The sequence below is a fragment of the Typopeltis vanoorti genome, chromosome 10 (genome assembly GCF_054136105.1).
Source record: "Typopeltis vanoorti isolate ZY-2024b chromosome 10, IOZ_Tvanoo_1.0, whole genome shotgun sequence".
Classification (NCBI taxonomy): Eukaryota; Metazoa; Arthropoda; class Arachnida; order Uropygi; family Thelyphonidae; genus Typopeltis; species Typopeltis vanoorti.
In genome coordinates this window covers 32,659,372-32,682,601 of record NC_143558.1, presented here as the reverse complement: position 1 = coordinate 32,682,601, position 23,230 = coordinate 32,659,372, and the positions used below count along the sequence as shown (strand labels likewise).

General features: G+C 38.6%; 1 protein-coding gene across 4 annotated transcripts in view; it reads left to right on the top strand.

Moving 5' to 3' along the window:
- LOC150102312 (cyclin-dependent kinase-like 4) overlaps positions 1 to 23,230 on the top strand; it is a 296,960-nt gene that overhangs the window by 191,904 nt on the left and 81,826 nt on the right. For all 4 annotated transcript variants that reach the window (XM_090399039.1, XM_090399038.1, XM_090399040.1 and 1 more), the window contains one exon: positions 14,482 to 14,679. In XM_090399039.1, the coding sequence (XP_090255165.1) occupies positions 14,482 to 14,679 (198 nt within the window). The remainder of the gene's footprint in view (positions 1 to 14,481; positions 14,680 to 23,230) is intronic.

Sequence of the window (23,230 nt, the reverse complement as noted above, 5' to 3'; positions counted from 1 at the left end):
AAACTTATCTTTGCTCCAGTGATTCTACTAACTGTCTGTCTATAAAAACGTCTTGTTTAGTAATTTTATTTATTAGGAATGTTTAATAACATAACAGGAATAATTGGTAAGGGAAAAATGTATATATGATAATATTTCTGAATTAAAAAAAAAAGTATTGGGAGATTTCCTCAAATCATATCATATCACATCAACTCTTAGATTAGGAAAAATAATTAATTGCTTAATGGAAACGAGAAGAAACTGTCTGTCTGCCATTAACTGTATTACACAGATTTTTCTTTACATCTTACTAACAACTTTAATAATTACTTTCAGTCTCAATATAACTAATAAATAAATTTTCAGTGAAATGCATACAATTTTTTGAAAACATTACAAATATAAAAACTTATTTTTGCTCCAGTGATTCTACTAACTGTCTGTCTATAAAAACATTAGCCTATCAGTCTTGTTTAGTAATTTTATTTATTAGGAATGTTTAATAACATAACAGGAATAATTGGTAAGGGTTAAACTTAGCCTCCCTAAACTAAGACTACTATTACCACAGTATAACCATCCAAACTATTCATGAATTGTTTGGATGGAGATGTTCAGCTCTCTACAGCTGATGCCTGTTCAGAATAATTATCAGAAATGAGAGTGATGTGCTATTATTTTGCAGACCTCCATGGAGTCATAAGACTCATCGTGGGAGATCAACACAAAATCTATGATACCATTCCTTAAACTCATCCACTGTCTGCATGTTCACCACTCTCTCAGGCAATGCATTCCATTCTTCTACCACTCTCTTCAAAAAACTTACTTCTTACCCTTTTATTCACTACTCCCATTTACAACTTACAGAGATGGGCTTCTTTTCCTCGCTCCTTCCCCCTCTTTCTACTATATGAAAAAATCTCCTCAGTGTTAACATTATCATGTTATCACTGAGGAGATCAGCTTAAATCAACCATTTAAGCTGATCATATCCCCCCCCCCTTTTATCTTCTATCCAATGAACTCTACAGTCTGCAAACTCTCAGTCTGTTCTCATGATCAACATTGTACAGTCCTATGTAATGTTTGTTATCAGTCTCTGCACACTCTCTAAAAGTTTCCTTCATCACCTCCTTCAAATTTTGGTGACCAGATCTGAGCATAGAAACCCAAGTGTAATCTGATCAAAGCTTTATACAATGGGATACCATACTTTTATCTCTTATGGTCAATGTCCTCCTCAACATTGCAGCTTGCAGCACACAATTAGTCACTTGTTTTCTTTCTTTCCTTTAGTGTTACACGGTGATCAGCATTCATTTTACACATTATACAACAGTATTATAAATAATTATTTTAATTTCCCGAGGTTTAATTTCCCGATCATGCCCTGAACAGTTTACATAGAATTGACTGGAAAAGCACCTGTTTACATCACACCAAAACATGGTATGAACGTAAATTTAAGGAGGCCTGTGAGATTCTTATCAATCACCCTAATCTTAACAATAATTGATGGTCTAAAAATCCCAAACATATGGAAGTCACATATTCTATCCACTTAACCTTTCTCCCTAAGAGTTAATTTTAAATAGAACCATAGGTAATCCAGGATCCTAAATCTAATATAACAATTGTTATGTTAAATTAGGACATCATTTTCTCTGTAACAAAAACTATCTATATGAAAGAATGTTTCTCTGATGTTGTCTTAAATAGAATATAGCTTTGATGTAGTTAATTTATTTTATTTATTTATTGTAATTTATTTTATTTTCACTAGAGGTCAGGCCAGTAGAATGACCATTGATCAAATCATTGTCTCTTCAGCATATTATGTAAAATGTAATTTAGCTTGTCTCTGTATATATATATGTGTATACTCCAGATAATGACCTTAATATGAAGGTCAAAATGTTGGGAAATTAAAATAATTTCCCAACATTGGGAATAATTAAAATAATTATTTATAACATGGTTGTAGAGTCCATAATTTGTGTAAAATGAATCTTTCTGTAATTCCTTCATTTCTAACTGCTGTTTTACAGTTCAAATAGAGACTTTGTATTGCTCAATATAATGTCCTATTTACACCATATAACAGTAGCATTTTGAAGGCACCTTGCCATATGCCTTTTCCAGATCTAGGAAACTTAAATACAAATTCTTGATGTATTCCCAAGATTTCTAAATTATTTGTCTTAAAGTGAAAATCTAATCTTGACAATCTCTATTTGGCCTTAATCCAGCTTGTTCTTTGCTAAGCTTTCCTTCCAATTTATTTTAGCTGTTTCTCAAGTATACTATCATAAATTTTATTTCATTCAGGTTTATTTCCCTTTTTTATAGATGGATATTATGAAAACTCTACCCCAATCATCTGAAATTTGACCCTCTGACCAAGCCTTTTGAATTATACAGTACTGCCACTGTCAAACTTTTATATCCCTCATATTTATTATTATTTATATGGGCACTCCATGGAGTTAATAGACTTATTGCTGGAGACCCACTCTATTCATTAATGCAATGCCTATCATAAATCTCCTTAAACTTATTCACTGTTGGGGCACTCTCAACCACCTCTGGCAACTCATTCCACTCTCCAAGAAAAGAACTTAGTCTGCTTACCCTTACTAACATGCTCTTAGACAGCTTCCAAGCACAGTCCTTGTTTTTTCCCTACTCTCTATGTATTGAAAAATCGATTTCATGTCAATCTTATAGCATCCTTTTAGTAACTATAAGTTTCTATCGTATCCCCTCTTCTCTGCCTGTTAGCTAAACTCTGCAACCCACACACACACACCCTCAATCTATCCTCATAAGGAACATTCCACAGACCTGTCACCAACTTGGTCACTCATCTCTGAATCCTCTCCATAACCTCCCACTCTCCAAGAAATGCAGGTGACCAAATCTGTGTACAGTAGTCACCATGTGGCTGAATTATAGCCGTATAAAGAGCTATAATAATCTCCCTATATGTATTTGTTACTGTGCTCTTCAGCATTCAAGAAATCCTCTTAGCTATTTTGCGAACTCTTACAATATGTCCTCTGAATTTCAAATCTTTATCTGCCATCACCCCCAGATCCCAAGCCTAATCAATTTCCTGTAAACTAGTACCATCAATATGATACAAAGCATGTAATCTTTTCATCCTGAAGTGCATTACCTTACATTTTGCAACATTAAATTGACAACCATTGTCCTCTGCCCACACTGCGAATTTATTTAAATCATGGAGAGTGGTCAAGTGGAATGGGTTGCCAGAGGTGGTTGAGAGTGCCACAACAGTGAATAAGTTTAAGGAGATTTATGATTTATCAACTATTGCCTTCATAGTTTTACATCATCAGCAAACAACTGAATATCTCCCCTCAAATCTTTCACTATATCATTAATGTACAAATTAAAGAGCAGTGGTCCTAGTACAGAGTTCTAGAACACTCCAGTAGTCACCCTCATTTGCCTTGATTCCATCCTATCATATACCACTCTCTAGTTTATCAGCCACCTCTCTATCCATGCCAAAGCCACATCACATATCCATTCTTTATTGGATAGATGAAAATGGGATATTGTATGGGGGACAACACGGTTTTGTGAAGGGTAGATCATGCCTCAGTAACTTGCTCACGTTTTATAACACGGTGACGGCTGAACTTGATAAAGGTAATGGGTTTACAGTGATTCTACTGGACCTTGCCAAGGCCTTTGACAGGATACCACATGGAACCCTAATCAGTAAACTGGAGCAGATGGGGATGGATATAGGGTTGGTGAGATGGATAGGAGGGTGGTTGATGGAGCGATACCATCAAATTACCAGAGAGCGGTTTATTCAGGAGTTGAGTCTAAAAGACGGCTTGTGACTAGTGGTGTGCTGCAGGGCTCTGTTCTTGGACCACTACTTTTCAATTTGTTCATTAATGGAATAGGAAAGGATCTGAGAGGAAGTGTTCACTTGTTTGCTGATGATGCAAAGTTGGGTACAGCAATTGTGAGTGCACAGGATGTCAAAATTTTACAGGATGATTTGGATAGTTTGGAGGACTTGGGTTAGGGAAAAATGGATGTCAATTTAATGTGGCAAAGTGTAAGGTTATGCATTTTGGGGTGAAAAGAATAGCAGCAGTATATCGCATTGGTGGAACCATACTCCAGGAGATTGATGAGGCCAGGGATTTGGGAGTGTTGGTGGATAGGGAATTGAAGTTTAGGGGGCACATTGCAAAAGTGGCTAAATCAGCTCACCAAATCACTTGGCTTCTGAAAAATACTTTAACATGCAGAGACAAACAAGTTATTGTTTCTCTGTATTGACCCTGTATAAGATCCCATCACTACTGTGCCCAGTTATGGGCACCAGGGTTTCTTCGTGATGGGATGGAAGTGGAGAGGATCCAGAGACGAGTGACCAAGATGATAGCAGGTCTGTGGAATGAACCTTATGAGAATAGGTTGAAGATTTGTGGTCATCGAAAATTGGTCGATAGGCGGAAAAGGGGGTGATATGATTGAGACATTCAAATTACTGAAGGGTTTCTATAAGATTAATCCAGAAGATATTTTTGAAAATAGGACTGGTGGTGGGAGGACTAGGGGCCATGCATGGAAGCTGGGTAAGAATGTGGTTAACAAGGGTGTTAGAGCTAGGTTTTTTACTTGGAGAGTGGTGAATGAGTGGAATAAGCTGCCAGAGTCTGTTGTGGGTGCTATGACCGTGAATGAGTTCAAGGTAAGGTATGATAGATACTGTGTGAATGTCAAGAACAAGGACATGATGTTAGGGCCTCCCTTGATGAGTCTGTTGACTCCTTGGAGTTGCCCGGGATAATAATAATTCTCATTTGATCCAACTTATGTAATAGTTTGTCATGTGGCATTATGTCAGATGCTTTTGTAAAGTCCAACAATCTCATGGTGTAGCCATTTCCTTTATCTAATTCCACTGTCATCTTATTATAAAATGTGAACAAATTACTGAGTAGGAGCTGCCTTTTACAAAGCATTTTAGGCAGAAAGTATCATATTTCTATCCACCCATTTCTGAATTTTACTTTTAACCAACTTTTTGAACCATTACTCCAGAGATACTAATTGGTCTGTAATTTGATACTTCTGCCTTAGAGCCACTTTTATGTAATGGAACTGTCTTACTCTCTTTTCACTCCTTCACTCTTTCACTCTTGCTAGAGCTGAAACTTAGATTAAACAACTTTGTTCGAGGCACTGCCAGTTCACTTGCACATTCTTGTAGTACAAGAGGTGACTTGCCATCCAAGCCCACTACTCAATTCATATTGATATTTTTCAATATACTGAGTACTTCCAGTTCAATTCTCCAACTACACACAACACCATCTGCTGCCCACTACCAATAGTATTTTTTGTCTGTAAATTGCATGCATTCTCATGACCAATTTGCTTATATGCAAAATGAAAAACCTGGGTTTCCAAGAGTAAAAGCTTCAACTTCAGTTGAAAAAACTCAATGATTCTTCTTGTGACACGATAAGGATTCTAGTTGTAGGGTGCAGTGTCCCGTTGTTCTTCCAAATTGCACTACAGTGGTGCTTAATTTTCATAACTTTTTTTTTCTGATGGCTGACAAAATTGATCGAGTGTCCAAACATGGCACTTTTCTTCCTGACCATGTTCCTGACTTGGAACGAAAGTACTGAACCAAAGAAAGATGAATGACAGTAAAAGTGAGAAGAATTATAGCGAAAGTTGGACGCATGTTAGTCCGAAAGTACGGAAACAAAGAAAGATATGTGAGAGTGAAAGTGAGAAGAATGATAGTGAAAGTTGGACGTATGTTGGACCGAAAGTACGGAAACAAAGAAGGATGAATGAGAGGGAAAGTGAGAAGAGGGGGTCGAGAGTTAGAAAGTTAGAAAGATTTAATGATAGAGTGAATGTGTCGCGAGGTTCAGAAGGTGAATTGGATTGGATGAAGCAAGAAATGAAATGGATGCGGAATGAAATTAAGAGAATTCAGGTCAAAACTATTAAAATAAATCATAATGGCATGAAAGAGATAACAAAAGATGAGCGAGTGGCATTGTATGGCGACTCCATTATTAAAGGTGTGCTAGAGGATAAAATGCACAAGGTATGTTTTCCAGGCGGTAAAATGAGTAGAGTGATTGAGGCATTGAATGTGAGGCGGGAACGAGCAAAAGAGTTAATTGTATTAATTGGTACGAATGATTTGAGAGAGAACAAAGAGCATGTCAAAATGAATGTCAGGAGACTGCTTGGAAAGATAAAGGAGAATAGTGTGACAGGAAGGGTGGTCAGTGTGTTGCCTAGGTATGATTGTGGTGAAATGAGGCGGAGAGCAAGGATTATGAATGATATTCTGGCTGAAATGTGTGAGGAGATGGGAGTACAGTTTGTTAATGTGTGGAATGAGTTTGAGGGACGAAGTGATCTGTATGGGAGCGATGGACTGCATTTGAGTGGTTATGGTGTGAGTCGCTTGGAGAGACTGCTGCTGGAAGGTAGAGAAGTGAATAGAGAGAATGAATCAGATCGAGAGGGGAGTGATGTGGAAGAGCAGGAGAGTAAGACAGGAGAGATTGAAGGAGTGGAAATGAATGTGGAAGTGAGTGGTATGAGTATAGAAAATGAGAGAATGGGTGTGCAAGAGGAGCAGGGAAACGGGGAGGCTCAGGGTGGACAGGGATACACAGCATGAGAAAGGTGGGTGCTCCAAGAGGAGGTGAGAGAATGTGTAGGCAGGAAAGTAATGGGATGATCAGGGATCAAAAGGAAACAGATGGAATTGCAAAGGGTTCTAAAATGAAGAAGCAGAAAGGGAAATGGCCCCAGTCCAGCATGGAGAGATCACATCGAGTGAGTGGTATCAGTGGAACTAGCTGTAGATCCAGAAATGAGTTGTTGTGTTTGTATACCAATGCTAGAAGTATAAGAAACAAGGCGGATGAAATGGTTGCACTAATTGCGTCTGTGCACCCAGAGATTGTCGGAATAAGTGAGACATGGTTAGATGAGGATGACATCCTGACAGGAATAGAGATGGAAAGGTATGATGTGTTTCGTGAGGATAGAAGGGGTAAAAAGGGAGGGGGAGTGCTATTGATGATAGAGAAAGAGTTATGTCCATACAAGGTAGAGATGCAAGAGGGAAATGGGGCCAGTGGTTTTGAGGCAGTATGGTATGAGATAGAGGTGAATAGAATCAAATACTTGGTGGGATGTTGTTATAGACCTGGTAATGTGGATGGTGGTGATAGTGAAATGTATAGTCAAATAAGCCAAGCAAATAAGAAAAGGGTGATCATTATGGGTGATTTTAATTATGGCAATATAGACTGGAATGAAGAGATAGCAACTGGAAGTAAAGAAAATGAGTTTCTTGAGTTTTTGAGGGATAACTACCTCAGACAGGATGTAACAGAGGGCACAAGAGGATTAAGGGTCTTGGATTTGGTCATCTCATCGGAGGATGTAATTATCAATGAGGTATCAAATCATCCACCAATTGGTGAAAGTGACCATGAGGTGATTACTTGGGTGGTTGCCAGCAGTGCAAGGACCCCTGTGAAAAAAGGGTATATGTGGAACTACAAGGGGGGTGATTATGAAGAGCTCAGGAGACAGCTTGCAGGTGTAGCATGGAATGAGGAGTTAGCTGAAAAAGAGATCAATGCAGCTTGGGGGATTTTCAAAAAATATTTAGTGGATGCAGTGTCTAAATGTATACCACGGGTGAGAAGGTTAAATAAGTTAGGTGTGAGATGGATGAATAAAGAGATTAAGCATGCAATACAGAGAAAAAGGGCATTGTGGAGGCAGCATAAGAGAAGTGGAAGTAACCAATTTCATGAGTTCTACAAAGACCAGGCAAGGAGAGTGACTTGGTTGGTGAGAGTAGCTAAAGAGAGGTATGAACAGCAGTTAGCTAATGAAGCTAAAAAGAATCCTAGGGAGTTCTTTCGATATGTAGCCAGCAAAAGAAAGAATGATTATGGAAGGATGACATTGATTGGAGGAAATGGTATAAAGACAGCTGTTGCAGAATGTGTGGTGGAGATACTTAATGAGCAGTTCATAAAGATCTTTCAATCTTGTGAATGTGACTTCATGGAGAGATTAAGAGCAGTTGATGATGGGGAGGAGAGACTGACTGTAAGTGAGCAAGAGGTGTTTGGGGAGTTGAGTAAACTAGATGTAAATAAGGCTGTGGGACTTGATAATATATCACTGCGTATTCTGAAGGAATGTGCCAGAGAGTTGACACCTGCCTTGACATATTTTTTTAATGAAAGTCTTGCACTTGGTCAAGTCCCTAAAGAGTGGAAGGAGGGCAAGATTGTGCCACTTCATAAAGGAGGTGATCGAACTCAAGCATCAAACTATAGGCCTATCTGTGTGTCAGGTGTTGTGGCTAAGTTGTTGGAGAAGCTTGTGAGAACTAGGATCCAGAGTTGGGTTGACAACAATGGTATAATCTTTGATGGACAGCATGGATTTGCTAAAGGGAGGTCGTGTTTTAGTAATCTACTTACTTATTACAATAAAGTGACTGCTTCCTTGGACAGAGGAGAAGGATACACAGTAATATACTTGGATTTTGCAAAAGCTTTTGATAGAGTACCTCATGATAAGTTGACAGTCAAACTAGAGCAGATGGGGTTGGATATTAGATTAGTGCATTGGATTGGAGACTGGCTATCTGATAGGTATCAACAAGTTGTGTATGGGGGTGCAATATCTAGGAAAAGGAAAGTCACTAGTGGAGTGCCTCAGGGATCTGTTTTAGGGCCATTACTATTTAACTTGTATATTAATGATATTGGCGAAGATTTGGATGGAGATATTCAGTTGTTTGCAGATGATGCAAAGTTGGGACGAACCATAAAGAGTAGTGCAGATGTTGTGGCCTTGCAAGAAGACTTGAATAAATTGAGTGATTGGGCAAGCAAATGGGGATGCGAGTTCAATGTTGCAAAATGTAAGGTTTTAAAATTTGGAAAACAAAGATGGGATGCAGAATTTATGCTTGGTGAGAATATATTGTTGGAAGTAGAGGAAATAAGAGATCTGGGAGTGATAGTGGATAAGGATCTAAAATTTAGGGGACACATCTCCAAAATTGTGAAGACAACACAAAGACTTCTGGGAATGATGAGGAAGACACTGACGTGTAGAAGTAGGGAGATTCTTGTTCCATTGTATAAGGCTTTGATTAGGCCACACATGGACTATTGTGCCCAGATTTGGTCACCTGGTTTTCAGAAGGATGAAGAGATGTTGGAAAGGGTGCAAAGGCGACTGACTAAGGTAGTTTCTGACCTCTGGAATGTCGAGTATGAGGAAAGATTGAAAAGATGTAATTTGCAGAGTCTAGTGGAGAGAAGGAAGAGGGGAGATATGATAGAGACCTACAAGTTGGTAAGGGGTTGTTATAGGATCAATGGTGGAGAAGTTCTACAGAGAATAGTGGGAGATCAGGGGAGAACCAGTGGTCATACCTGGAAACTGTATAAAGAGGGTGTGAGTAGGGGAGTGAGAGGCAGGTTTTTTTCGTGCAGAGTTGTGAATGATTGGAATGCCTTGCCTGAGAGTGTGGTGTCTGCAAGGAGTTTGAATGTGTTTAAGACCCGGTATGATGAGATGTGTGTGAGACAAAAGGACCTCCTAGATGAGTCTTTGACTCCATGAGGTCTTGTTTTAATAATAATAATAATAATAAAAACATTGAATTGTTTTGATCTTTATGTCCCAGAATATCATACAAAGTGACTTATCAGAAATGGTCTTTGTATTATAAGGATGATGATGTATTTACAGAATAAATGAAAGAGTCTTTAATTTGTTTCCCTGTTTTTTTTTTCCACACATGGAAGCATTATATTGAAAATTGTCATTCTGAACACAGCATCTCTCGTGTTCACCAGCAATAAAAGCTGAATTATGTGATTTCTGCTGGTCACACCAGAATGTTCACAAAAATATATATAAAATTGATAAAAAACAGAAAAAGAAAATCCTTAGCCCACCCACTGTACAAAATGTACTAGAGGTTTGCACATAACTTCTCATGAGTGAGGGTACCTCAGTTCTCTTATCAGTCTCTGTCACATCAGTAACTGCAAAGTCAACCTGGATGATATACCCTTGCAACATGATCACTTAGTAACTGAACTATTTCTTCTGCTTCTGTCACTTTCCTACCATCAGCACTGAGTAAAGTAATCTTTTCATAATCATTCTTTCTCTTACTTGCTACATAGCAAAAAAACTCTTTTGGATTTACTTGGCCTGCCTAGCTAATTTTCTCTCAAAATCTCATTTAGCCTTCCTTACTATACTAGTTACCTTCGTGCTTGTGCTCTATTGCTCATGAACATGCTGATCACCTTATTGTTAATATTCCTTGCACAGTGCTTTCTTTTTTGCATCTCCCGATTTATATTGCTACTCATCCATGTAATCCCTACTCAGTTTATCCTCCTGACCCTAGGTATGCATTCTGATACCACCTTACTCAAACAATCCTTGACTGCTTCCCATGCACTAATAACATTCATTCCATGTAGTTTCTTATGCCATAGCACTACTGTAAGTTGACTCCTAAGTTTGTCGTAATTGCCAGCTTTGTAGTTGTGCATAAACCCTTTCTTGACTGAAATTTCCACATGTTGAGCAACCTCTGAGGACAAGACTGCATGGTCACTTTTCCAGATCAGAGGTAGGGTGTTACTGTAGTTATAGATAGATCTTCTGATGCTATTACCAGATACGACACTCTCAAATCCCTGTTCCCCTCCATCACGTGCTATTTCAGGTAAATAGCCCTTAGTCACTGTAAAAATTCCCTTTCCATTTTGCCATGTGCCCTTTCCTTCTTTCAATTTATAACCACATATTTGAAGTTTCCATGATAATTGCTCAGCCTGCACTCATTCTGCTAATCTGCTGATGCATGTCATCCAGATCTTCTGGACTCCCCAGGTCTATAGCAGCAACAGCCAACAATATATTTTGTCCTATTGGCCTCTATTTTACACCAGGCTGGCTCAACTGAATCATTTCTTTTAGATCTACAATCTTCCTTAATTTTTGTTTTTATTGGTTGAAGTTCTTCAACTATCATTAATAATATCCCTCCTCATGCCCTATTTCCTCTATCTTCTCAGAAAAATACAATATCAGTTGCATTCCATCCCTGTAACTACATCATTTTCTGACAGCCAGGTCTTAATGATGCCAATAATTTTGGGCCAAGTTGAGCTGACCAATGCCAGAAACTCCTCTCCTTTATTTCTGATACTTTGGACATTTGTGTACATGCATTTCAATTTCCCCTTGGGCTCACAATTACACTTACATAATGTCATTACCTGCCTGTTCAGATTTAAAACCTGGGAAACTGCATCCAGCTCTTCACAATCATTCCTGCACTAATACTTATCTATCCTAGGGGTGGTTAGTTCTGCACTTGGTCCACCTTTGCTACAAGTTGTCCGGTGTAATGTTATACTACCTGACCCCAGTCCTGAAGATACTTTCAGGCACAAACTTTGTTTGCTCACACTTGGATAAAGGATTAAACTAAATTTATTATAGTCTAACCAAGTGAAAAATAAACTTTCTCATTTGTATTTTGTGCATTATCATTCTCTGCTTCTGTTACATTCTCTGCTTCTGTTACATTCTCCACGACACTTCCACAATCTCAACCTACATCTTTAATATCTATTAGTTCATTCTTTCTCTCCCACTCACATTTCTTGCATTCGCTAATGAAACTTTTCCGACAAACATTCTCTCAATTCTCGCCCTCGTACCGCAAACACTTCACTCTTGGTAATGAATATGTGAAACATGTGCTACATGGCACTAAATTCCACATATTAATATCACTCAAGATCAATGTCTTGGTTGCCATTTTTTTTTTTTTTTTGAATGCATCAGTGCCATAATGTGGAATGCTTTTGAAATAATGTCAGGTAATAATAGTCATGACTAAACAACACAGAAAACACAACATTGGTTGTATTTTCTTTCAAAAAGAAAAAAAAAATACAACCAATTGTATTTAACAATATTGTCAATATTTACTAAAAGTAACGACTTATATGAGCACACATGTCTGGCAACCACTACTAAAATATTTCTTTCAAATAAATAACTGCTCAAAAATTATTTCTTCATGAATTACATGGATGTGCAGTATATGCACTTAGCACACCCTGAATAAACACCTCTGCCTCTTACTATCATGCATATGATGGATCAGTTAAAAAAATTATGTACCTGTGTATGTTTGGACATGTCTGTACTATTGCCTTGAGTTGTATAAAGACAATCAAGCAAATAGTTGACAAGCTATGGTGGAGTTTGCATGTATTGTTACTTTTGGCAAAACAATGAGTGAATACAATTTAACATTAACATTAGATTCTGTGCAAAGTTAAGCAAAAGCACAAGTGAAACTCTAGAAATGAGAGTGGTTTATGTGATAATGCAATGAAAAAGGTTAGTATATTTGGGTGGCATAAGAACTTTAAAGAGGGATGGGAAGATATGGATTTTAAAATTTCTGGATGCTGCTTTTTTTTCAATAGTGACTTATGAATGTGAAACTTGAAACCTGAAGGAGTCTGCTAGGAAAAGGATAGATACTTTTTGAGATGTGGTGTGACAGAAGATTGTTGACTGAAACTGAAAGGCAGACAAATGGATGGATGCTAGAAAAGAATGGTAGAACTTTTAAGTCTCCTTAAGGATATTGACAAAAGAAAGCTGAAATACTTTGGACATATTGAAAGAGTTTCCTGGAAAACGAGGAAGTGGCAGCGGATAGTGTAAAAAGAGGAAGTGGATGGTGTGTTTGGAATGAGTGTTTTTCAGAGGGATGAAGCCTCCATAAAAGCATAGAACAGGATCACCTAGTGTGGACTTGTGTAACACATACTGAGGAGTGGAGTGACCATACTGAATCTGATGATGTCCAGTGAAACTATGGATGGATGGGAATATGTGAAAGAGATGATGAAAGAGGTGACCACAAATTTATTGAACATGTGGAAATATGAAAAGAGTATGGCAATTAATTTGGTCCAACAAATGCTTAAGTGTATGTTTAATAGCAAAAGAATTTAATTTAAACATGCTTTCTATGTTTAAATTTTGATGAATGATTTGAGAATAAAAAAGTTTCTACAGATATGGTTCTGTGAATTTTGAGTGAAGATCAAAAGCAGTGGTTGCTTGATAATTGTTCTGATCTTTTTCACAGATGGCTGTTTTTGATCAAGTTATTACTAATGATGATAAAACTTCCAAGGGTGCTTTCAGTACAACTTGAAAACAAAATGGCATAGCATGCAATGGAAAGCATCATCTTCACCAACACCAAAAAAAAAAAAAACAGGTGAATGTGTCTTTTTTTTTTTTCTATGTAAGAGCATACTTCACTTCAGATTCATTAAACAAGAACAAACAGTGAACCAACATTGTTATTTAGAAATGCTGGCAAGGGTACTTGAAGCTTTTCTTATGAATAGACCTGAACATTGACCAAAAATTGGATCATCCATCATGATAGTACTACCTCAGCACATGAAGTAATAGCTGTCTGTGAGTTTCTAGCTTAAAAAAAAAAAAAAAAAAAAAAAAAAAAACCAATCACAAAATTGGAGGTAGAACTTAGTGACTTAGTGCCTTCCAACTTTTAGCTATTCCAAAACTGAAGAATACTTTGAAAGAATGCAGATTTTCTGACATCCAACCATCACGTGGTAACAGTAATAAAAAACATTACTTAAAGGGATTTTATAAATAACAAAGGGTATTTTTGAATACATGTGAAGAGAGAGCACAAAGACTCACCTCTGGAATTTGATTATGGAAGTGGTTAGCAAGACTGGTTGTTTGGCTTAGAGGATAGGGAATGGGTGTATTGGTTTGCTAGATGTGGTTGTGAGTGTTTTATCAGTGGATGAGTTCAGAGAGATATGTGCATCATTTGAATAATGGTTAGTGTGTGGCTTCCCACAATGAGTATTCTAATTACATGGAGTTGCTTGTTTAATAATAATGAGTACTAAAATAATAGTTACATGGAACTCCACTGAGATAATCTGTACTGTGTTGTATATTAACATTTGTCAACCTGGTTGGCCAAGTGGTTAGCATATCTGCTCTCCACCCAAAAGGCTGTGGGTTCGAATCCTGCCATGGATGTTTGTGATTGTCTGTGAAAATACTATTGGTGGTGATGAGCGGTAGATGGCGTTTGTGTAGTTGCGGCTTGTTGTAGTTGGATTGAGTGCAGTAGACAGAAAATTGTAGAATAGATGCCTTCCCTCGATAGGTCTTTGGACTCCCTGGAGGTGTCGCATAATGATAATAATAATAATTTGTATATGAAGTATATATTATCTTATTTAGCCAACAAAATTACATCTCAAATGTTGATTATACCTTTCTGTATTTCTTTTATTCTAGATCCTGGGGAGAATTATACTGATTATGTAGCAACAAGATGGTACAGAGCACCAGAATTACTAGTGGGAGATACACAATATGGTACTGCTGTAGATGTTTGGGCAGTAGGATGTGTGACAGCAGAGTTATTACGTGGGGAAGCATTATGGCCTGGAAAGTCTGATGTAGACCAGCTCTATCTCATTCGGAAGACATTGGGTAAGTTGAAGTATTTACATGTATTCATAGCTGAATTATATTTTATAAAGAATATAACTATAGAGAAAGAGAACTCAGTATTTTCAATTAAATAACTCTTGCATATTAATTCAGTACTAAATAGCGAATGCTCACCAGAATTTGCCCTGTAATAAACGCATGCACAACATATAGCCTCTCTCAGCCTGCCCAGTCTGTGGCTTCTTATTACAAATATGTATTGCCATCTCAAAAGCATACCTTCTCTAGTTGGAAAACAATGCTGATGAGAAACCCCCTCCCCAATCCCTTTCAGGTGGTGGATGACTTATCATCGCCATGTGAAATGTCATCACCTTGCTCATTGGAGGATTGAAGTAGTTTCCATTTTTGGTCTCCAGAGCAGAACAGTCCACAATTTTTGTTCTCTCCCCATCCCCCCCCCTTACCCCTTTGAATGTAGTGTGGGTAGCAGTCTTTGTGGGTAAATCTGACATGCTGTAATTAACTTTGGTGCACCTCATGAACTATTTAGTAGCCTGCAGCTTACTAAATAGTTCATGAGGTGAAACTTGATGGTAATACATCAAGAAGCTTCTCAATCAGCTAGTTTGTTAATCCTGCCATGCCACCACTTACTCTGCTAAATCATTCCTGGAGGAAGTATAAGTATGTCCATATGTAGGAGGATGTAATTATTATTATTCAGACCTCCATGGAGTCAAAAGACTCATCACAGGAGATCCTTCCTAAGAAACACAGTCTATCAAGACTCATCGTGGGAGGTCCCTCCTCAGAAACACGTCTATTATACCACTCCTTAAACTCATTCACAACTCTCTGATAGGTATTGGACAGCCAATCCTGAATCCAGTTGACCAACTTGACATCCAGACCCATGTGCTGCAACTTAAATATCAGCTTATCATGTGGCACTATGTCATATGCCTTTGCAAAATCCAAAAAAATGACAGTGAATGCCTTTCCCTCATCAACTGCTCTTGTCACTTTATTATAAAAGGCAGTCATATTACTTAAGCAAGATTGTCCTTAACAAATCCATGTTGATTCTCACAGATAACATTACTCTCATCTGCCCATCGCTGAATATAGTCCCTCACTAATTTTCCAAGACCTTAACAACTACTGATGATACTCAAACTGGCCTATAATTAGACACTTCTAGTCTGCTACTGCTCTTATGCAATGGTACTATCTTACCTTCCTTCCATTCCTTGAGTACCTTTCCCATAGCCAGACTTTCATTGAAAAGCCAGGTCAAAAGAGCTGTCAGTTCTTTAGCACATTCTCTCAAAACCCATGGTGAAATACCATCCAGTCCCACTGCTTTACTGACATCCAGAGTACTCAGTATTTGGAACACACTTTCCTCTTGCACCTCTAAACCTAGAACCTGCTCTATCCCTCTAGTATTAAAATTTACTCCTCCAGGATGAAATACTCCAATAAAATGTTCATTGAACAATTCCACTATGTCCTCTGCATCAGTCACTCTATTCCCATTTTTATCCCATAATGTTATTCCACGGTCATTTCTCCTCTTACTGGCCACATAGCTAAAAATTCCCTAGGATTTTCTTTGGATTTTAGGGCCAATCTCTTCCCATATTCCAGTTTCGCCTTCCTTACCATACTAGTCACTCTCCAGGCCTGTATCTTATATTCTTCATGCATCTTCTCTTCACCTGTCTCCTTATATCTCTTCCATGGCATCTTTTTTGCATGCAGTTCCTGTTTAATATTGTTTGTCATCCGCTTACTCCAAATTGTGTTCTCCTCTTCACTCGTTGAATACAGCTTACTATTGCTGCTAACAAATATTCCTTCACAATTTCCCAGGCACTAATGATATCTCGGCCTTCCAATTCCTCACTCCATGAAACTTCCCCAAGTTGATTTCTAAGAGTATTATAATCAAATGCCTTATGATTCCACATACGTTCCTGTCTCTTTGATACTCCTGCATGTCTATTTATCTTCCAAGTCAAAACCATATGGTCACTCTCTCCAACTGGTGGGAGAGATGTCATCTCAGTTATTATCAACTTTTCTGATGCTATGACCAAATCCAAAACTCTTGACCCTGTCTTTTCTTTTAGTATTTTTGCATTTTTGAAAATTATGGAGACAACTACCGTGTTTGAATAAAAACTTTAGTTTAATATCACTAAAATCTACATTCGACGTTTCGACCTTTATGTCAAGGTCATCTTCTGGAGCATACAACTATACACAGGTAACAAGCTATACTACAATCAAACTGGTTTGTTAAAGACACTGACCAACTGCTACAACAATTGTTGGCCTGACCTCTGGTGAGAAGAAAAAGAAAAAAAAAAAAGAATAGTAATAATAATAAAATAAAAAAATAAAAAATAAAAAAAATTATACATCAACGCTAGAGTCCTATTATTAGTGTTGTCTACTATATACGTATATTAACATTATTCCAGCCAGTTGGTATGGAATGGTTTCTAATACTAGCTAAGGATTGGCTAGAGTCCTGACTTATGCTGGTTATTAGATAGGCTGAATGTGTGCCATCCAGATCCTTGGAATTTTCATGCCATCTTTGTTGTTGATATTTGGGTGGTTTATCAGGATTTCGCAGGATTCCTTAAATTTCCTTTCGTACCAGGTTTTTGTGCGGTGTAAGGAGCAGGTGCTTTTCCAGTTGATTTGGTGTAAGGTGTTGAGTACGTGGTCTGAGAGGCCTGCCTCACCATAATGGTTATATTTAATGTGTCTAATGTGATCTTTCTTGCGTATAGGGATTGTCCATCCTGTTTCACCAATGTACGGTAAGTCACAGGTGCAGCGGATGCAATAGACTCCAGGATGTGCTAATGGGAGGAGAGGATCCTTAGAGAAGTTGAATATGGTTTTAAGTTTAGTGGGTGGTTTAAAGGTAGCATTGAGGTTATAATGTTGTAGGATTCTGTTGGTTTTTTCTGATAACCCTTTAATGTATGGGATGGTTATAGTTTTACTGTAATCTAGATTCGTTTTTGTTGTAGTTTTATAGAGTATTTTATTAACAGTATTTTTGTTATAGCCATTATTTATGAATGTGTCACTAATGATTTTTAGTTCTGGTTTCAGAGCTTGCTGGTTAGAGCAAATAGTTGGGGCTCTGTTTTTAAGGGTGTTAATGACGCTATATTTTTGTGATGGGTGGTGGTATGAATTAGCATGTATGTATTGGCCAGCGTGTGTCGGTTTTCGCTAGACCATGAAGGATAGACTGCCTGAAGGAAGACCTGTGACTAGTGTGTCTAGGAACGGGAGTGAATTTTGGTTTTCGATTTCAATGGTAAATTGTATGCGTTCGTGTTGTTTGTTCAGGTGGCTGAGGAATGTGTTTAGCGTTTGTCACCCGTGCGGCCAGATCGCGAACACGTTATCAACGTATCTAAGCCAGACTGTCGGTCTTAGCATGGCGGAATCAAGAGCCCTTTGCTCAAAGGTTTCCATGTAGAAGTTAGCGATTGGGGGGGGGGAATAGTAATGAGCCCATGGCTGCACCTTCTTTTTGTAGGTAGAATTTGTTTTGCCACCGATGTAACCGGACTTTAGTACGTGGGCAAAGAGGGTCGTAATGTCGGGCGGAAATTTGTTCTGTAGTAGGAGAATTGTGTCATTGATGGGGACATTAGTGAAAAGGGCAGAAACGTCGAAACTGACTAATAAGTCATCTTTGTCGAGTGTTATGTTTTTAATTTTGTTTATAAAGTGTTGTGTGTTTTTTATGTAAGAGGGGGAATGACCTACCAACTCCTTGAGTGTTGCCGCTAATTTCTTGGCTAGGTGGTAATTGGGACTGTCTATTCCTTCCACGATTGGTCGAAGGGGCACATTTTGTTTGTGTATTTTCGGAACCCCATATAATCTGGGGGGGGGGCATAGTGGGGTTTGAGTTTTTTAACCGTGTCTGGTGGTTAAGAAGTGACAGACTTGAGTAGTTTTTCTGTTTTATCCTTTTTGTTGGGTTATAATTTACCAATTTATATGTGTTGTTATCGGCTACCAGTTGATTCATTTGAAGTACGTATATTGACCTGTCAAGGATAACAGTGGCATTGCCTTTATCTGCTTTTGTTATTATTATGTTTTGTTTGGCTTTTAATGATTTAATTGCTGCTAATTCTGTTTTTGTCAGGTTGTTCTGTATGGTTTTCTTAATATTCAGGACATTACTGGTTTCTAGTCGTATTTTATTTGCTATATTGTTAGGTAGGGATCTGATGCCTCTTTCAATGTGGTAGATAAAATCCAATTTGTTTACCTTTTTCGGTGCTATTGCATAGTTCAGTCCTTTATTTAGTAGCATAAGTTTGCCGTTGTTCAGGGTGTGGCTTGATAGGTTAATCACATGGTTCTTGCTTGTCGGTGGTTGGTCGCTCCTTGTCTCCCTTGTTTGTTGTTCATTGTTGGTGTTTATCGGGGAGGAAGTCCTCTGATGGGATGGATTCCAGTGATTGGCCGCCATATTTTGCCGTTGTTTCAAACTGTGGAATTTTTTCTCGAGTTTTTCTTTATTCTTTTCCAGGGTATGTTTGGCCGAATTGTCAGTAATTCTTTCGAGTGTTTGTAGAATGTCTGGATTAACATAGTTCGATAGTTCGGATTGTAATTTAGAAACCAAATTTTGTGTTGCAGCTAGGTTTTGGCAGGCTGTTTGAATCTGTTTTCGAAGCATTGCTTTTTCTGTGCGGTCATAGATACGTAGTGCCTTAGTGGACGTAAATTTCTTTTTTGGCCTGATGCAGATCGGAATAAGGTTATTGTCTCTGCATCTTTTTAAAAAGGCCAGCCAACTGATCAAGAGAGAAATACGAATCTTTAGCTTACCATAGCGATTGCAGCGCTTGTGGGTATGATCTGAATGATCTGAATCCTTTCTTTTAGGCTTGCACGGTGATCTGAATGCATTTTTGAAAATTATGGAGACAACTACTGTGTTTGAATGAAAACTTTAGTTTAATATCACTAAAATCTACATTCGACGTTTCGACCTTTATGTCAAGGTCATCTTCTGGAGCATACAACTATACACAGGAAACAAGCTATGCTACAATCAAACTGGTTTGTTAAAGACACTGACCAACTGCTACAACAACTGTTGGCCTGGCCTCTGGTGAGAAAAAAAAAAAATACAGAATAGTAATAATAATAAAATAAAAAATAAATTATACATCAACGCTAGAGTCCTATTATTACTGTTGTCTACTTTGAACCTCTCGTTCCCTCTATTCCATGTTGCCTAAGATATTTGTCCCTCAAGAATTCTAGAAATTCCATTCCCTTATTGCTACATGCATCTTCCTCTCCCCAATTTATACTGCTGTTGTTAAAATCTCCCAGCCTCCACTCTTAGAGGACATAAGTCATCACTTATCATAAGCAGTACTCCACCACCATGCTTTCCCCTCCTATCCTGCCGAAAAATGCTGTACCCTGCTACTTCTGTTCCTGTTATTATATCCTCTTCTGTCAACCACGTCTCAGTGATCCCAATAATCTTTGGCCACGCTGATGCTATCAGCGCCACTAATTCCTCTCTTTTATTCCGAATACTCCTGGCATTAGTATAAAGCATAAAAATGTCATTGTTTCTATACCCAGCATTATCCCCTCTAGATTCCACTGGGCTCGGCGTTACCTGATGTCATCCCCCTTCTCCCAAGTACCCATTTCCACAAGAGGCCATCCCTGCTACCATCCACCTGGAACACACTGACTCATTCAGAACAGCAATCTCTCCAAATGCGTACATCCTTCCTCATTCAAATGCAAGCGGTCTCTCGCATACAATTCCTCTCTGTCCTCAAATGCCCTCCAAGCATCCACATATTCCAATCCTCTCTTCTGACACATTCTAGCTATTATGTTATTCAATATTACTGCTCTTCTGCTCAGCTCATCACAATCATACCTAGGTAACACGCACACTATCTTTCCTCTCTGCGTCTTCTTTTGTACAACCACAATCAAGAATCTCATGCCTCTCACTGCCCAAATTACATTACCTCTCAAGTCATTTGTTCCTGCCATCACAATCATCTCATCCATCCTTTCACCTTTTTTAATTGCCATAGCCACACTTTCCATCTTTCCTCCCGGCAAACACTCCTCACGCATCTTATCTTGAATACCACGGGTCATTGAGTCCCCATACATTACACCTCTTACCACCCTGTTCCTCGATTGCTCACATACATCCCTCACTCTCTCTCCTCTAACACTTTCTCTCTGTGCTTCCCTACTTACCTGCCTTCCTGACATCACGCTATCCCTGGTTCCTGTGCTCCCTTGCATTCCTTTCATTCCCTCTCTCCTACTGTTTCCATTCTCTCCTCTATCATTCCCATAACTCTCTATCATTCCCTCTCTTCTACTGTTCCTATTCTCTCCTCTTCTATCATTCCCATAACTCTCTCTCTCATTCCCTCTCTTCTACTGTTCCTGTTCTCTCCTCTTCTACCATTCTCATAACTCTCTCTCATTCCCTCTCTCTTCCACTTATCCTATTCTCTTCTCTTCTATCATTCTCATAACTCTCTCTCATTCCCTCTCTTCTTCTGTTCCTATTCTCTCCTCTTCTACCATTCTCTTAACTCTCTCTCTCTCTCACTCCTACTCTGATTCACTTTGCATTCATCTCTTCAATTTGCTTGATCTCATTTCACACTCCTCCTCTCATTCCCTAGACATTCCACCTACTCTTTCAGCTCATCTATCTCTCTCTGCAAGTCAACCACTCTTATTTGCCATTCATCCTCGCAATTGACACCATCAATGAAAACTTCACTATCATTCAACCTTTCCATACTCCCCACTCTCATTATTTTATTCATATTTCTTTCACCCTCTATCATACGACTTATCTCTCTATGTGGAGAATCTTCCATCTCTGACTCAACGAGATCAGTTATAGTCATCTCTAACTCATCAAGTTCCTCCCATTGCCTGCATTTTGTGCATATACGTATTCCTCCCTTCTCTCACCTGCCACATATACAACTGCCGGGACTCATACATTCCGCAAGTCCTGCATGCTACAAAATTCCGTATGATATCACGCAAAATGGACTTAAATGGGGGTGGACTTGGTGATACGCCATTTTCAGTTTCAACTGCCGCTATTATTCAAAATAGTATCGCTAATTAGTGTCAAAAATAGTGTCGCAACTAAACACTAAATAAGTATAAGATGTTGTAAGATGTATAAGTATAATATGTTAAGGTCATGCATGGAGGTATGTCATTTCATCATAATCAGATTCTGTGATGCTATAACCAAATCCAAAACTCTTGATCCTTGTGTTTCTTCCACCACATACTGCCTAAGACACTTGTCCCTCAAGAAATCCAAAAATTCAGTTCCCTTATTACTGCATGCTGCCTCCTCTTCCTTTATATCGCTATATTTGAAGTCCACCATGATAATCGTTCCTTTTGGAGTTGCCAAACTAATTTGCCTAAAAATTTCCTGCCCATCACCATCTATATTCCTGGTCTGTAATACAGTGTACATCCCTTTGTTTCTCATGCCACTATTCCCACAAGGCCATCCCCTGCAACATTTCACTTATGCAGTTCTAGTTATCCTGTCTCGACACACTCACTTGTCTAGAAAAAAAGTCTCTCCAAATGCCTACACCCTTCTGCATTCAAATGCAATCCACCTCTTGCATACAGCTCCCTTCTATTCTCAAATGTACTCTATGTATCCAAATATTCCAGACCTCTTTTCCTGCACATTCTTGCCATCTCATTCTTCATCACTGATCTTCTCCTCCACTCTACATTATCATGCAAGGGCAACATGCTCACTATCTTTCCTTGGACACATTTGTGCTGCATTATGTCTAACATCAATCTCACATCTCATGCTACATGTTTTTACACTACCTCTCAGGTCATTCATCCCATCCATTACTGTCATCTTCTCCACAATTTTATCCCTCTTCGCTGCCTTTGCCACATACACACACTCTATCATTCCACCAGGCAACACTCCACTAGCACTCTACTTTGCACACCCTGAATCATCGAATCTTCACTTGAACACTCTGAATAGATTCATTCATTCCTTCTCTCTCCCACTGGCATTCATGACTCTTATGGCTTCCACTCTCTCTCTCCCTCTCACCTCTCTGTCCCTTGCTTCCACATGTCTCATCTTTCTGCAGTTTCCTCTCTTCTACTGTTGCTCCCATTCTCTTGCCTTCTTCTCTCCTTGTTCTTTGATGCCATTCTTTTACACCTACTCTCATTCCTCTCTATCCTCCCAAGATATTCATTCACCCTCCTCAGCTCAGTCTTCATTCCTTCCATCTCCTTTCTCAGCAGTTCTATTTCTCTCTCCACAATTCTGCTTTTAATTTACATTCTCACACACAATCATGGCTATCAGACAAACTATCTCTGTCTGCTAAATTGCCCAAGGCTAAATCTATATATACATCTTTAACATTCTCTCCATCCTCCAACACACTACTGGCATTCACAAGCTGAAAATCACCCATTTCTGAAGCACTATAGATCG